The sequence below is a fragment of the Triticum dicoccoides genome, chromosome 6B, assembly GCF_002162155.2.
Source record: "Triticum dicoccoides isolate Atlit2015 ecotype Zavitan chromosome 6B, WEW_v2.0, whole genome shotgun sequence".
Classification (NCBI taxonomy): domain Eukaryota; kingdom Viridiplantae; phylum Streptophyta; class Magnoliopsida; order Poales; family Poaceae; genus Triticum; species Triticum dicoccoides.
In genome coordinates, this window is record NC_041391.1 from 527,376,427 (window position 1) to 527,393,376 (window position 16,950).

The window sequence follows — 16,950 nt, forward strand, 5'->3', positions numbered from 1 at the left end:
AGTCGACATAGCTGAAACTCCAGGTGGTTAAACCGAATCACACAGAACAAGGGAGTACCTTGCTCTGATACCAATTGAAAGTGCTAGTATCGACTAGAGGGGGGTGAATAGGCGATTTTTATGAAAGTCTTCAAAACTTGGCAGTTTCGAAGACAGACAACAGAAATGACCTAGTTGATATGCAGTGGAAGATAAACTACCATAAGCAAGCCATAGTCAAGTATGCAATGATGTGAAAGTACAGGACAAATAGCAGCTAAGTAGTAAGGATCAGGATGGAAGATAGTATGAAGCCAATCAACAGTAGTAGTCAAGCAATGAAGTCAAACAGATACACAGATAGGCAGTGACTTCATGAAGACAAACTTAAGTAAAGTATGGAAAGGGATAGAACCAGTCGCTTGTTGAAGACACAGGATTTGTTGGACCAGTTCCAGTTGCTGTGACAACTGTACGTCTGGTTAGGGAGGCTGAGATTTAACTCAGAAGACCGTGTCTTCACCTTATTCCCCTTGAGCTAAGGACACCCAGTCCTCGCCCAATCACTCTGGTAAGTCTTCAAGGTATACTTCCAAACCTTCACAGACTTCATTCACCGGCAATCCACAATGACTCTTGGATGCTCAGAACGCGACGCCTAACCGGCTGGACGATACACAATCCTCAAGTGTAATAAGTCTTCAGGTCACACAGACAGAAAGACTTCAGTGATGCCTAACACTCTTTGGCTCTGGGTGTTTGGGCTTTGTCCTCGCAAGGATTTCTCTCTCTCAAATGCTTCGAGGTGGGTTGCTCTCAAACGACAAAAGCCGTAAACTAACTCTGAGCAGCCACCAATTTATGGTGTAGGGGTGGGCTATCAAACACACGCGGCAACTTTACTTGGGCTACAAGCAAAGCTGACTCATCCAGCTCTGGATAAGATTTGCTCTCATTGTCTTCGCTCGAAGACATAGGATTTGGGTTGAGCATCACTTCAGTCACTCTGACTTAGTTCACTTGGACCCCACTTAACAGTACGGTGGTTCCTATGACTCAACAAAGAAGAAAAAGGAAACGATGAAACCACACAGTCTTCGCGCTCCATAGTCTTCAAGTAATGTCTTTTCATGTCATAGTCTTCAATATGAATATCTTCTCATACCACCATTGTCTTCAATGTCTTCATACATTTTTAGGGGTCATCTCCGGTAGGTAAACCGAATCAATGAGGGACACTACCTGCGTTATCCTGCAATTCTCACAAACGCATTAGTCCCTCAACCAACTTTGTCGTCAATACTCCAAAACCAACTAGGGGTGGCACTAGATGCACTTACAGTCTCCCACCAAGCACCATGAGACGAGTAAAACTAGGCAAACCTAGCTAATTTATACCTCTGCCTTGCGTATTCCACTTGATCTTGATGATGACTTTAATGCTTGCCTCAAGTTGGAATCCTTTTCTTGACCACAATCACTTGTTGAAGTTTCTTGAATTGCTTCCTATACTGAAAAAGGAGAGCCTTCATGAAAGCACATCTTCACGTGTACATAATTAAAATGTGGACTGCAAGCTTCAAAGCTTATAACCTCCGGCTTCCCTTCTTGCACTTGGACTTCTCAAACCTAATGACCATCATCAATTGATGTCATCCTCACATAGGCTACTTGTGTAAGTGCATCTAGTGCCCCTTAGTGATTTTTGTGTATTGAAGACTTATAGGTTAAGGGACTAATGTGTTTGTGAGTGTACACAGGTTCTATAAGTGTATGAGGAGTTTGATATTTACGATGAAAGTCAACCCCTAAAAATATATATGTCTTCATTTGAAGACTTTGGTTTTCTTGAAGACTTTGAAAATGAGGAAATTGGTGTGACCTTGAAGACTTTGATATTAATGCGAGGACTATGAAGCGTGAAGACTTTTGTTTTCGTAGTTTCATTTTCATTATTGGACACAATGTAACTTATTATAAGATTGTAAGTCTTTTCATTATTGGACACAATGTAACTTATTATAAGATTGTATGATTTTTCTGTTAGGTTCTCGAGATGTCTGTGTGAATTTTCACTGGTTTTGAAAAGTGTATAGGTTATATATGTTTCCATAAGTGGGATTGGGGTATTGGTAAGAGAAATTAACAGTTATTGTTATTTTATATAAATGGCCGACGAGTCTTGAATTCTCTCAAGGTAGGATAAATTTATGATGTTACATTCTTGAAGATAATGCAATAAGCTTGCTGATGACTTTTTGCCACATGGCTATTAGGAATAATGGTTTTGCAAGAATGCTTTCGTATAATGTAGAGGAAGTACCAATCATATTTCAAACACATCACCCCTTTCTGAACAGGCAAAAACACAATATGTCTTGGGACTCGATTATCAGACTATGTGGTTTGTACTCTACACCTCAATTGACTGCACCAACTGAAATGAGATGAGCACAAATGCACATTATTATGAGTGATTGACGTATAAAAATTTCAAAATAACACTGTGATGTGCACGAGGATTCAAAATATATACTCCCCTTGTTCCTTTATATAAGGTGTATTTATTTTTGATAAAATTTACAATGTAAGGTGCATTTCTTCTAATTCCTATTTTAGACATCCAAACACGAGGGAAGTATATAGCTCTTGATTGTATGTGTATCTCCTAGAAAAAGTAAAGTATCTCTCTCCAGATTGACCAAATCTCTTCCTTCTGTGGCTTAATTGATTTACTTGTCGCTAATCAATGAATTAGCCAATGGTTATTTTGTCCTATATTCTCTATAAAGTTTTGAAGAGAGTATATGTTAGACACGATTATCGTTGAACCGCTAAAGTATATATGCCTCTATTGCAACGCATGAGCAAAGGACTTTAGACATATTGCTTAATCATTTGTTTGATTTATTTATATGCATTGTGACCCGTATCTACGCATGGGCGTTCTACTAGTATACATGAGGATTTGTGCTCTATCATTGATACAAGTTTTGGAGCCTCCTCTAGTTCTTCTAGTTCTAGTTCTAATTGGTCCTAGTTGACCAATTAGAGCAAGGCTCTCATAACTAGAGGCCCTGTCTGGTTCTAATCTCCTCCTTCTAATTCTCTGGCAATGATTAGCTCTGGATGGGGAGGCGCTGCCGGATCGTGAAGGTTGCACGTTTGCAACCAAGTAGAGAGGTCGTGCTTTTGGTCTTTGGTTCGAGGGACTATTCATCGGTGGTTTGCGGAATCGTTCATCAATGATTCGAGGGACTCCAAGTACGATCTACACCGACACGTTCTTCTTTCGCTGCAACTCAGTGACGGTAATGATCGTGATCCCAACCCATTATGCATCTTCATATTTGATCTTAGATGTGCGTAGGCATGATTTTTTTTGTTTTCTAATATGTTTCCCAACAACCTTGACCACTTAGGCCACTTCACACACTTCTCGGAGCACACCACAAGCAAGGAAGCTTCTGAGGGAACCTCGACCACCTAGGCCTCTTCACAAACTTCTCAAGTATATCACCAAACCATCTAGGAGGCGAAAGCCTCCAAGAGTAGTAAACTCACAAACTCTCACTCGAACTAATCGATGTGGGGAGCTAACCAATGCAACAAATGCAAAGCAAGGTCAGGCAGCAAATACTCAACTCAAACTAGGAGATTGAAGATAGGGGCTACAACGGAGGAAATCGACCAATGACTGCAAGATCCATCCACAACCCCCCTTCACATAAAGGGGACATAGGGGTTTGGGGAGGTGGTTTGTGGCTAAAAATGATGGTTAGAATGTGTATGAACGGCCCCTAAACCGCCCGGGAAGAAGAGCCCTTTTATAGCCATCCCCCAAAACTAGGCGGCAGGGCTCCAATGTACACTTCCTGAACACCCCGTGACTACGGTACAAGCCTGTGTGCACAGGGGTCCCGTTCCCACGACCTCAAAACCCCATGCCCACGAGGTACCCCGAGACAACCCAAAGTAGGAAACTGAAACATGCATAACTTTGGCATATGAACTCCGATTTTGATGACCTTGGGCTCGTTTTAAAGCTATGGAAAAGCTCAAGGTCTTCACATAGAGATCCACCCAATATAACTAAGAAATAATGATGCAAAACATGCAAAGGTTTGAGCTCTCTACATGCGATGTATTCAAGCTACTCGCCCAAAAGTCCCTCTTGATAGTACGACTATCAAACCTATAATACGGTCTCTGAAAGTGCTAGTATCGACTAGAGGGGGGTGAATAGGCGATTTTTATGAAAGTCTTCAAAACTTGGCAGTTTCAAAGACAGACAACAGAAATGACCTAGTTGATATGCAGCGGAAGATAAACTACCATAGGCAAGCCTAGTCAAGTATGCAATGATGTGAAAGTACAGGACAAATAGCAGCTAAGTAGTAAGGATCGGGATGGAAGATAGTATGAAGCCAATCAATAGTAGTAGTCAAGCAATGAAGTCAAACAGATACACAGATAGGTAGTGACTTCATGAAGACAAATTTAAGTAAAGGATGGAAAGGGATAGAACCAGTCGCTTGTTGAAGACACAGGATTTGTTGGACCAGTTCCAGTTGCTGTGACAACTGTACGTCTGGTTAGGGAGGCTGAGATTTAACTCAGAAGACCGTGTCTTCACCTTATTCCCCTTGAGCTAAGGACACCCAGTCCTCGCCCAATCACTCTGGTAAGTCTTCAAGGTAGACTTCCAAACCTTCACAGACTTCGTTCACCGGCAATCCACAATGACTCTTGGATGCTCAGAACGCGACGCCTAACCGGCTGGAGGATACACAGTCCTCAAGTGTAATAAGTCTTCAGGTCACACAGACAGAAAGACTTCAGTGATGCCTAACACTCTTTGGCTCTGGGTGTTTGGGCTTTGTCCTTGCAAGGATTTTTCTCTCTCAAATGCTTCAAGGTGGGTTACTCTCAAACGACAAAAGCCGTAAACTAACTCTGAGCAGCCACCAATTTATGGTGTAGGGGGTGGGCTATTTATAGCCACAAGGCAACCCGACCTGATTTGTCTGAAATGACCCTGGGTCACTAAGGAACTGACACGTGTTCCAACGGTCAGATTTCAAACACACGCGGCAACTTTACTTGGGCTACAAGCAAAGCTGACTCATCCAGCTCTGGATAAGATTTGCTCTCATTGTCTTCGCTCGAAGACATAGGATTTGGGTTGAGCATCACTTCAGTCACTCTGACTTAGTTCACTTGGACCCCACTTAACAGTACGGTGGTTCCTATGACTCAACAAAGAAGAAAAAGGAAACGACGAAACCACATAGTCTTCGCGCTCCATAGTCTTCAAGTAATGTCTTTTCATGTCATAGTCTTCAATATGAATATCTTCTCATACCACCATTGTCTTCAATGTCTTCATACATTTTTAGGGGTCATCTCCGGTAGGTAAACCGAATCAATGAGGGACACTACCTGCGTTATCCTGCAATTCTCACAAACGCATTAGTCCCTCAACCAACTTTGTCGTCAATACTCCAAAACCAACTAGGGGTGGCACTAGATGCACTTACAGTCTCCCACCAAGCACCATGAGACGAGTAAAACTAGGCAAACCTAGCTAATTTATACCTCTGCCTTGCGTATTCCACTTGATCTTGATGATGACTTTAATGCTTGCCTCAAGTTGGAATCCTTTTCTTGACCACAATCACTTGTTGAAGTTTCTTGAATTGCTTCCTATATTTAAAAAGGAGAGCCTTCATGAAAGCACATCTTCACGTGTACATAATTAAAATGTGGACTGCAAGCTTCAAAGCTTATAACCTCCGGCTTCCCTTCTTGCACTTGGACTTCTCAAACCTCATGACCATCATCAATTGATGTCATCCTCACATAGGCTACTTGTGTAAGTGCATCTAGTGCCCCTTAGTGATTTTTGTGTATTGAAGACTTATAGGTTAAGGGACTAATGTGTTTGTGAGTGTACACAGGTTCTATAAGTGTATGAGGAGTTTGATATTTACGATGAAAGTCAACCCCTAAAAATATATATGTCTTCATTTGAAGACTTTGGTTTTCTTGAAGACTTTGAAAATGAGGAAATTGGTGTGACCTTGAAGACTTTGATATTAATGCGTGGACTATGAAGCGTGAAGACTTTTGTTTTCGTAGTTTCATTTTCTCTTTCTTGAGTCATAGGAAAGACCGTACTGTTAAATGGGGTCGAGGTAAATCTAAGGAAACACTTTCCAAGTGATGCTCATCTCAAAGCCTACACCTACCCAATCCTTTCAAGTGAAGCCATTAGAAATCTCATACAGTTCAGTCAATTTCTTTAGTGACAAAGACAAAGATCTTATGTTCTCTAATGAATTTGTTCTGACTGAGGAGTTAGGAATTCGCCAGTGTGGATTGCCTACAAGTGAGGAACATGATAGCCGTGAGGAATTTGAGAGCTCAAATTTCTGACCGTTGTTGTGCTATGTGCCAGCTGTCCAAAATGTCCTACCCACCTAACAGTCATATCATTGAAGGGCATTTATGTCTTATCATGTCGGGCTGCTCCCCGACTATAAATAGCCGCCCCCTACAACCACTAGCTGGTTGGCTGCTCCAAGAGAAACTGACACTTGTCATTGAGAGCATCCCATCCTCCTAGGACTTTGAGCGAAAATCATCAGTGAGGAAAAACCCAAAACCCCAACACCTAAAACCCAAAGTGATTGAGCATCACTGAAGATATTGTTCCTGTGTGGAACCGACGCTTGTTACCTTTGAGGACTGTGCATCCTGCAGACGGTTAGGCGTCATGGTCTAGAGCATCCAAGAGAAATTGTGGATCACCGAGTGACCGAGTCTGTGAAGGTTTGGAAGTCACCTGAAGACTTACCACGAGTGATTGGGCGAGGTCTGTGTGACTTTAGCTCAAGGAGAATACGGTGAGGATTGTGTGTCCGGGACTGTGTGTCCTCAAGTTTAAATACCTAGCCGCTCCAACCAGACGTACAACTGTCACAGTAGTTGGAACTGGTCTACCAAATCATCGTCTTCACCAAGCTACTGGTTCTATTTCCTCAATCCTTTCATTTCCTCATTCATGTGTTGATGAACTTGATCGTTATTGTTTGAAGACTTTGACTGAAGACTTTCTCAATTTCCTCAATCCTAATTCTTCAGTCATCTTGTCTTCTGCCTGCTTATCCTGTTTCCACGCGACCTGCACTCTGTGCTTGTTTCATTTATTCATGATGACTGTGTTACTACTATGTTATGCTTGCACATGAGTACTTATTCCGCTCCTAGTAGTTCGTCGCTTAGGAAATTCCTCACTTATAATTTCCTCAGTGATGAATTTGTAAAAATCGCCTGTTCACCCCCCTCTAGTCGATATAACACACTTTCAACTTGAACTCTTTCTTTTGATGCAAGCCCGTGAGAAACACCTAACCCACATAGACATAGCAAACACATAGCATGGGTTAGTGCACAAAACACAATTCACAATTACTTACCATACCACTAGATCACTTCATTCCATGTGGTACATTGTTTGCGCTTGTGTGTTGACCATCTAGATATAATCTTTGAGCTTCATCTTGGTCAACCAACATCTTTATTTCAAGCTCTATATCGTTTCTTGAAAGCCATAATGAACTCTTCATTTTACTTCATTGCTTCAAGATTAGATCACCAAATACTCTTTCATGACCATATCAAGATTCACCATGAACATCACATTGGTCATCACTTGCTCTTTTAAATGTTCCATCACAAACTCTTGAGAGGCACAATGCATTCTTCACTCTAGTTTCTTGCTTCATGAAATGATCAACCAAAACCCAACACATGAGCTCATCATGATCTTTTCTTGATCATACCATAGCTTGAATTCTTCTCTTTAATTATACTCTCAAGACCTTGATTCTTATAAGCCCAAATGTGTCAACCTTGAGATCCTCCCATGAACTCCACCTTGAACATATTATGTTAGACACTGAAATCAATATTGATGGCTTTATTAGAACATCCAAAGACAAACTATTATCCTCACTAGGCAAGAGACCCTGAGAGTCAAATCCTAGGCCCCGTGTGCACGGGGGTCAGAGACCCCGTGCTCATGGGGTATCCAGAGAGTTTAACACTCGACCATGTGTGCACGAGGGTTAGGAAGCACGCGCGCATGGGGTATCCAGAGAAGGAGAACATGAGGACTTCTTTGGTTGCTTTGATGGCATTCTTCACAAAACAACCCAATTCACTTCAAGCATCACTATGGAACATATCTTCATATAAGATTCAATGCACTTGATGCTCCATAGAAATTGTCATTTAATGCCAAACTTTAGAGCAAAAATATCTTCATATATGTGGACTTCATCCTTGATTCCATCCAATGTCCTTGAGGCACCCCATATAAGAACAATACCTTCAAATATATCTCACTAAAAATATTAGTCCATAGAGATTGTAATTAATTACCAAAACCAAACATAGGGGCTACATGCACTTTCAGCGGCACTAAAGTATGTTTGCGCCTGCTCCATGGTGAAGCCTCCATAGACAGGCGCGGGCTCCGGCGCCGAGTTGTCGTTGGAGCTTGTCTTCATCGTGGGGTCGTCGTCGGAGACCTCTAGGGAGCTGTCCGGCTTGTCAGCCTCTATCCGCCTGGCGCGACGGCTCTGTCAGGCGGCCGCAAGGGCGGCCACCTCGAGCTCCTATTTCGTTGACAGGCTCTCCCACATCGCGTTCCCGCTCATAGTCATGTCGGATATGGTGCATCGAAAAAGGGTGTGGAGCCGGCGTAGAGTGGTGTGGTTTGAGCCAGGAGTGGCCACCTTTAAATAGCGGATGTCCGTGATCCCAATTGTCCTGATTTGTCAATGCGTGCGCGGGAGGGGGGAGGGGCGGAGTTGGTTTCTTGGCTTGTGTGTTTGTTTAATCGCGGCCGACGGACAGACATGCATCCCGTTTGAATGCGGTACATACCCGTCTCGTCCCGTCCCATCCTGTAATGCATCTCCGACATTGAACATGTGCGGACACCGAGGACGCGGCGTGGGCGGTGCTCTCGGCCGGCAAGCCGCTTCAATATCGGCATGAATGAAAGATCACATCTGCTCTGGGGCGACGTCAATGCAGAGTTTCCGCTCTAGAGCGGCATAATTGCGGGCAACTGTTTCAGGTGAAAAACGGCGCAAATGAGGAAGAGGGTTTTGCATGTGCCATGATCGTCGGATGCGTGCGTGGCATCAGTCCAGACACGAGCAAAACGTCGGACCGGCCATCAGTTTGTGGGAAAAAAGACACCGGACCGGCCATCCGAGACGGATGTGGGCGAATTATCACTGGGTGGGTTACCATACAAATCCACTGAGTTCATAACACTTTATCAGCAGAAGACATACGGGTCAATGTGTAGAGGGTGCCGTCTGCCTAATCTAACCGGCTTTTTTTAGTGGCCCGGGTTATTTATTTTTCTGAGAAGAATATGCTGCGAGCGCGTGGAAGGAAAAGACGACTCCTCCCTAAAGTACAACAGTTGTTGGCACTTGGCAGCGGCACCAAAAGCCCCCTCAAAAGCCGAAGGAGACCTCGACTGGAAGGCACCGCCGGGCGCAAGAACTCCAACGAACAAACCACGCGGGGCGGCCGGTCAAATCTACGCCACCAGGCGTGCGAGGGCCTCGCCGCAGTTCGATTCGACTCCCCCCTCCTCCGCCTCCCTCGATTCTCGCCGCGGAAGGTATCGTCTCGGCACCAAACCCTCGATCGATCCTCCGCTTTCCCCCAATTTCGGTCCGGCGGTTGGTTGCGCCCTCTCTTTCTGTTCGTTATCAAATCTCTCCGTCCTGTACAACACCTCTGGTCTACTAACAATTCAACTACTCTAGATTAGATCAGAAAGAAATTGCTTGTTCGTTCGAATTGTACCCCCGCGCCGACGCGTTAATCTGACAGTGCCGTGGCCGCCTCCCGCGATTTTTCTTTCTGTTTTGGTAGCGAAAATGAGCGACAATCTCATGGAAAAAGTGAACGCTCTCGGCGAGCGCCTCAAGATCACCGGGTCGGAGGTGAGCAAGCAGATGCAGGCCGGCATGAGCTCCATGAGCTTCAAGATGAAGGAGCTCTTCCAGGCGCAGACTCCGGCCGACAAGATCGTCGAGGACGCTACCGCCGAGACCCTCGAGGGGCCCGACTGGGCCGCCAACCTCGAAATCTGCGACCTGATCAACACCGAGAAGGTGAACAGCGTCGACCTGATCCGCGGGATCAAGAAGCGGATCATGCTCAAGGAGGCTAGGGTTCAGTTCCTCGCCCTCTTCCTCCTCGAGACCATCGTCAAGAACTGCGAGAAGGCCTTCTCCGAGGTTGCGGCCGAGAGGATTCTAGATGAGATGGTCAGGCTGATTGATGACCCCCAGACGGTGGTCAATAACAGGAACAAGGCCCTTACGCTCATTGAGGCGTGGGGAGAGTCTGGCGATGAGCTCCGCTACTTGCCGGTCTATGAGCAAACCTACAAGGTAAAATCAATGTTCCTTCTACTTCGTTCCTCTGTTACTAGAGAAATCAGCAGTACAAATTGGTGTATTATGTTTAGATTTGCTAATTTTGTCCCGTGGCAGTGAGGTTAATTTTCCAATCTGTTCATAAACAAATCAGCCATGATAATCTCCTCGAAATAGGCTTTCGCCCTGCTTTATAAATAAAGACATGATAATCTCTGCTGCCCCATTATGTAAGCAAGGAAGGGAATCCAATTTAGGACCAACCTGCTGAAGGTTATTTTAGCCGTTAGCAAACTGGTACATCGCTTCATGGAACCACTCAGGCCTCTCTTTAGTAATTTCATACTTCTATGGTTAGAAGCTGGTGGTTAGTACTTAGTACTAGCGGTCATTGCTTTATTCATCAGCATGTAAATCACTAAGTATCTTCAGTAGCAGCATTGCTGCTTATTCAGTTGTGCTGAATAATATCATAATTCAAAAGTTGTTTCAGTGTCCAGTTTGATGGTAATATAATAAACCCATATGATTTATCCTTGCTGTACAAATTTGTCATGCTTTGGTAACCAAGGCAATGGTTAGGGCCTTGGTGGTCGCAAGTACATTATGCTAATCTATTTTTTTTACAGAGCCTGAAATCAAGAGGAATTCGGTTTCCTGGACGTGACAATGAGAGCCTGGCCCCCATATTTACTCCACCACGCTCTGTTGCTGAAGCTGAAGTTGCTGCAAATTTCTCCCAGCAGACATTCGAAGATGTACATGTGCATACATATACTGCTGAAGAAACAAAGGAAGCTTTCGATGTGGCCCGTAACAGCATGGAACTTCTTTCAACTGTTCTTTCATCCTCCCCTCAGCAGGATGCTTTGCAGGTAACTGGATTTTGTATAACTTTCTCCCAAGCTCGTATAGATACTTTTGACTGTAGTATACTGTATACACACATATCAGTCTGTCTGCTTATTATGACATAGATAACTGTTTCTATGTGTGAGATCGGTTGCCTCAAGCAGCTTTTCATCTGAACAATTTCTATCTGTACTTGTTGCTGTTTTGTGCTGCTGATAGAGATCTGTTGTCCTGATGGAGTGGGTCTGTAACATACTACCTAAACTGGATTGCTTATTTTCCAGTCACTTAGAAAATCTAATTATTGTTGGTTACTGCTTTATTGAGCACGAATGATGTTACCTGATACTGATGACATTAACAGCAAGAAACAGTCAAAGATCATTAAAAATACTCACTCTTTGTATTTTGTGCAAATGGAAGTAGTTACTAATCTAACATGCTTTGTCATTGTAATAGTTCAAACTTTAAACTGACGAGAAGCTAGTGATGATTGATTCTCTTATCTGGAAGTTGAAAGTGATATTCATGAACTGTGAAGGTTATCTGCTATTGTGTTTTGACTGGTTCTGCTACTTCCACAGGATGACTTAACAACCACTCTTGTGCAACAATGCTACCAATCTCAACACACTATCCAGAGATTCATCGAGACGGCTGGAGACAATGAGGCCTTGCTCTTTGAGGCCTTGAGTGTGAATGATGAGGTCCTGAAAGTGCTATCCAAATACGAAGAGATGAAGAAGCCTATGGCGTCGGCACGTACAGAACAGCCAGTGGTCATACCAATTGCCACGGAGCATGAAGATTCCGTGACTGTTGGCAATGAGGATGCCCTGGTCAGAAAACCAGCTGCTGCTCGAGCAATGTCAGGCGGCGATGATGATATCCTCGATGATCTTGACGAGATGATATTTGGCAAGAAGGGGGGCAGTAGTTCCCAGGACGTGTCCAAAAGGCAGGACCCAAAGAAGGATGACCTAATCAACTTCTAAATACCGTCCCAGCAAGTTGCGGAGTTCCTCTAGGGATACACAGCATGTCTGCTGCTTTTTATACTGCTGAACGATGTCTGTATTCATCCGGTAGAAGACTGCACTGCACGTACATTCAGTTAGGGATTTGGGTCGCTTGTTTATTTGCATATACGATGATACCTTGTCCTCCAGAGTTTGTTCAGTTGATAAGTTGCTGCATACATCTCGTCTTCTGGTTTCATGGTTATATGTGTCAGATGCTGAATTTTACTCCCTCCATCCCGAATTAAGTGTCTCAACTTTAGGACAACTTTGTATTTAAGTTAGTACAAAGTTGAGATACTTATTGGGACGGAGGGAGTATTATTTCTTATGGAATACTTCATATTCTGTTGTCGTACGTAGTTATTCGCCACATGTCGAATGCAAACAAGATGATATAAAAATGAACCAATCCTGATTTAACATCATCATGAACCCAATACATCTACTCAATGGAGAGAGTATATAACATACAAAAACATGGTACGGGCAGAACTTTCATCTGCATGGTATAGTCTTTCAAATGACAAAGGCCAGACATATACTCCCTCCGTTCCAAAATTGAATTAAAACCACGGCACCTATTTTGGAACGAAGGGAGTATATCTTGGAATTGCCGGCCGTCAAAAAATGACATCTTGGATGTAGTAGTAGTTGTTCAGGCAGTGACGGGGGAGACGAGTTTGGCTCTCAGCTCTTTCCTCAGTATCTTCCCTGACGCCGACTTGGGGATCGCATGGGTGAAGTACACCTTGTGCAGCCTCTTGTAAAACACCACCTGAAAATTGGCAAACTAACTGTGTTCAGAGATGGCCGATCGATTCATCAACCAAGGTTCTGTAGCTGCTCTCGTGTGTGGCTACCTGCTTGGATACGAACTCCTTGATGGCCTCCTCGGCGATGTCGGAATCGGCGGCGCGGACCACGAATGCGACCGGGACCTCACCGGCGGCGTCATCCTTTTGCCTGCCATCCATTTACACGCACCCAGTTTATTACCCCCACCAGTTCGATCTTGTTCCTGATGCTGAACAAGTGATGTTGCACTAGAAGATATTCAGGGCGTGAGATGAGATGATGGTTGCTGTCTTACGGTACGACGGCCGCGTCGGCGATGGACGGATGCGCGATGAGCAGAGCCTCCAGCTCGGCCGGCGGCACCTGCACGTACGGGGTATCATCACAGTGTTAGTTAAGTCACAGAAAGTGGTGCCGTGCAGAGATGGTCGTGTTTGTTTACCTGGAAGCCCTTGAACTTGATGAGCTCCTTGACGCGGTCGACGATGAAGACCTCGTCGTCGTCGTCGACGTAGCCGATGTCGCCGGTGTGCAGCCACCCCTCGACGTCGATCGTCGCGGCCGTGGCCACGGGGTCATTCAGGTAGCCTGCACGCATCTGTCAGATATGTCCGTTCCCTTCCCCGCAAAATAAAATAAAGAAAAACTCCGTTCCCTAGCCACGACTCACCAGAGCCCAAGTAAGATTCTCAAAAAAAAAAAAAACAGAGCCCAAGTAAGAAGTGCAGCAGGTTGTCGTTACCTTTCATGATCTGCGGGCCGCGGATGCAGATCTCGCCGGGGAGGTTGCGGCCGAGGGAGAGGCCCGTGTCGGGGTCCACCACCTTGAGCTCCGCGTTGCGCACCACCGTGCCGCACGACCCGGACTTGGCCGGCGTCGGCTCCCTCGCGAACGCCGGGCACATGGACAGCACCGGCCCGGCCTCCGTCATCCCGTACCCCTGCGACAGCCTCACGTGTCAGCTTAGCGCGCGTGGTCACCTGACCGGTGGGACGTGCACCACGTGACGCATGCGCCGGGACCATCGAGGTAGGTGCGGCTCGCGGCTCACGTAGATTAGCTGAGGAACGAACTTTCCATCGACGCGACGTGTGATTGTGTGAACGGCGAACCGTACGGCAGTACCATTTTGCCAACACGGCAGGCAACTTCTATATCTATATGTACGTACGTACGCTTACCATTGATGATCGGTGAAAAGCAATAACGGCTTGGTACGTGCGTACGTGGAGCCTGAAGCTGCTGCATGAGCATGTCTCGCACACGCGTTGCACGCCTCGATCGAGCAAGCGGGCAGTGGCGCTGCACGTAGACGCGCTAGTTTGGTGGAGTGTGTGGCGTTGGGTTGGCTGACACAAAACGAGCAAAATGACCTGGCGGACGGGCTAGTACACGTCGCTCTACGGCTGCAAGACGACAGCCCCTATAGCTGCCATTTTTGGCTACTTGTTCAGGAACGCCCTGACCCTTGTTAGCGATGCTCGAGCAGTACTTAACGAATATCCTTGTTTTGTTATACGTATAAATTAAAAGTAGAAAATCACATAAATGATGGCCGAGCGTGTCGTGGCTTGTGGCACATGGGCCTGGAGTGGATAATCATAATCTGACCGTCTTCTCCTCGATCAAATGCGCTTCAATTAGATTCAGTTCAATGTGGTGAGATGTTCCTATGTTCTATCGCAAGCTAACTCAAGATTTTCATCGCAAAAAAAAGGTAATTCAAGATCGTCTACAATGCACACTCCTGGTTCATGGTCATTCAAGCTCCTATGTTCTAATGCTGGAGTGAAAAACAGCGGATCACGCGGGCGGCACACATATATACTCGCACCTGTCCAAAGATGGCCTGCGGCAGGCGGCCACGTAGCGCGTCCTCGAGCTCCTTGCCGAGCGGCGCGGCGCCGGAGAGCACGATCCGGATGGAGCTCAGGTCGTGCTGCTCCACCACCGGGTTCTTGGCCAGCGCCAGCACCAGCGGCGGCACCACGGCGGCCACCGTCACCCGCCACCGCTCGATGCCCGCCAGCATGGCGCCCATCTCGAACTTGGGCATCAGCATCACGGCCGCGCCGGCGCGCACCGCGCACAGCAGCACCGAGTTGAGCGAGAAGATGTGGAACAGGGGCAGCACGCAGAGCGCCACGTCCCCCTCCCGCATGTACAAGTTCGGGTTCTCGCCGTCCACCTGCTGCGCCACGCTCGACACCAGGCCCCCGTGCGTCAGCACCACGCCCTTGGGCAGCCCCGTCGTGCCCGACGAGTAGGGCAGCGCCACGGCGTCGTCCGGCGAGATGGACACCTCCGGGACCGAGCCCTCGTCGGCGGACCCGACGATCCCCCAGAAGGGCAGGCAGCCCTCCGGGGTGGTCGCCTCGTCGTCGACGGTGATCACGGTGAGCGTGTCCTCGCCACCGCTTGTACTGATTCTCCGGAAGCTCTCGTGCCGGAGCTTGTCGACGTAGGCGGACTGGGTGACGATCACCTTGGCGCCGGAGGCGACGAACTGCTTGTGGATCTCCTGCGGGGTGCAGAACGGGTTGGCCGCCGTGCTGACGGCGCCGAGGAAGGACGCGCCGAAGAAGGCGACGGCGAACTCCACGCAGTTCTGGAGCAGGATCATGACGCGGTCGCCGTGGCCGACGCCGAGGCGGTGCAGCGCCGCGGCGGCCTTGCGGCAGAACGCATGCGTCTCGGCGAACGTGTAGGTCCTCCCCGTGGCCGCGGCGATGAGGCACGGCGCGTCCGGGAGCTCGGCCGCCTTGGCGAAGCAGTACTCGTGCAGGGGCAGGTGGCTCGGGATGTCGATGTCCGGAAGCTTGGACCGGAAGATGGTCGCCTCCGGCACCACCGCCGAGACCGCCTCGGCTGCGGCGACACCCTGCGGCTGCTGCACCTCCGGCGCCGCGACCTTGATCATGATCCTCTGCTATACGAGAGACAGAGAGCTCCCTGGAATGGCCAAGGAGCAGAGCCTGCCTGCACTAGACAAACAAACGGCTCGCGAGTTGGTACCGGTGCACGCAGAGCGTCGTGAGAGTTGGAAGAGAGAGAGTGAGAGGTGGAGGGAATAAATACAGTGGCGACCAAGGGAGGGAGGGGCGGGAGGTGGGTAGGTAGGAGAACACGGGGGGAGGAAGATGTGGAAGAGGCGCGAACACGCTGGCCGCCACGCACTCTCAGGCGCCACGCACTCTCAGGGCGTATTTGGTTAGTTTCTCCACCGGGCCAGGCTAGAAGAGCAAAAACGAGCCAGGCTGAGGAGGGCCTGGGTAAGGGAAAACATGGCAAAAAAATGTAGATAACCACTTGATTGATTGCCTGCATGAGGGATCTTGTCATGGAGATGCAATTTTCATTCGGCGTTTAGTTGCATACATGCATATGATTACTGGCGTTAACAACAAAATTTAACAACCATCAGGTTGGGCTTGACATTTCGTCAAACGCTTTGAGCACGCCGGAGCTTCCACTATCCAATATGCCCACCGCGAGCTCCCGACGACCGTGACTGTTCCCGCGCCCGGCTCGCCACCGTGGCCGTGGCCGCGCCCGACTCCCCGTGGCTTTCCTGTGAATCCATCCAATCCTTAGCTTTGGCTTTTCTCTGAATCCATCCAATCCTTCTGCCACGATCCCGCAAACTTCAACTTCTCAGGATCTCACATCTCACAACCCAGAGCAGTTCGTCCGTCCATGACCAATCACCGGAGACCAGCAGCGGACCAGGCCGTGTCCCTCTCCCTCTCGCTCTCCCTCGGCGCTGTCGCCGGCTTCCACAAGAAGATGCGCCGCGCCGCCGCCGCAGCCGGTGGGGATCAGT

The 16,950-nt window shown here is 47.3% G+C and overlaps 2 protein-coding genes across 2 annotated transcripts; one reads left to right on the forward strand and one right to left on the reverse strand.

Moving 5' to 3' along the window:
• The first annotated feature begins 9,496 nt into the window (after positions 1-9,496).
• LOC119326713 (TOM1-like protein 1) lies at positions 9,497-12,527 on the forward strand. The gene is made up of 4 exons (XM_037600335.1): positions 9,497-9,691; positions 9,949-10,472; positions 11,087-11,332; positions 11,894-12,527. Exons 2-4 carry the CDS (start codon positions 9,954-9,956, stop codon positions 12,302-12,304), a joined length of 1,176 nt encoding a protein of 391 aa, XP_037456232.1. The 5' UTR covers positions 9,497-9,691; positions 9,949-9,953; the 3' UTR covers positions 12,305-12,527.
• A 176-nt stretch (positions 12,528-12,703) lies between these two features.
• On the reverse strand, positions 12,704-16,184 carry LOC119325433 (probable 4-coumarate--CoA ligase 2). The gene is made up of 6 exons (XM_037599183.1): positions 14,962-16,184; positions 13,869-14,067; positions 13,569-13,714; positions 13,422-13,489; positions 13,192-13,294; positions 12,704-13,106 (listed from the first exon to the last, which is right to left on the reverse strand). The coding sequence occupies exons 1-6, from the start codon at positions 16,045-16,047 to the stop codon at positions 12,987-12,989; spliced, it is 1,722 nt and encodes a 573-aa protein (XP_037455080.1). The 5' UTR covers positions 16,048-16,184; the 3' UTR covers positions 12,704-12,986.
• Between the last annotated feature and the right edge of the window lie 766 nt (positions 16,185-16,950).

Coding starts and splice junctions, on each gene's coding strand:
- LOC119326713 (XM_037600335.1), top strand. CDS start 9,954: ATGAGCGACAATCTCATGGAAAAAGTGAACGCTCTCGGCGAGCGCCTC. Junction 10,473..11,086: donor TCTATGAGCAAACCTACAAG/GTAAAATCAATG, acceptor TTTTTTTTACAG/AGCCTGAAATCAAGAGGAAT. Junction 11,333..11,893: donor CTCAGCAGGATGCTTTGCAG/GTAACTGGATTT, acceptor CTACTTCCACAG/GATGACTTAACAACCACTCT.
- LOC119325433 (XM_037599183.1), bottom strand. CDS start 16,047: ATGATCAAGGTCGCGGCGCCGGAGGTGCAGCAGCCGCAGGGTGTCGCC. Junction 14,068..14,961: donor CGCAGGCCATCTTTGGACAG/GTGCGAGTATAT, acceptor AGGCTGTCGCAG/GGGTACGGGATGACGGAGGC. Junction 13,295..13,421: donor GCCGACGCGGCCGTCGTACC/GTAAGACAGCAA, acceptor AATGGATGGCAG/GCAAAAGGATGACGCCGCCG.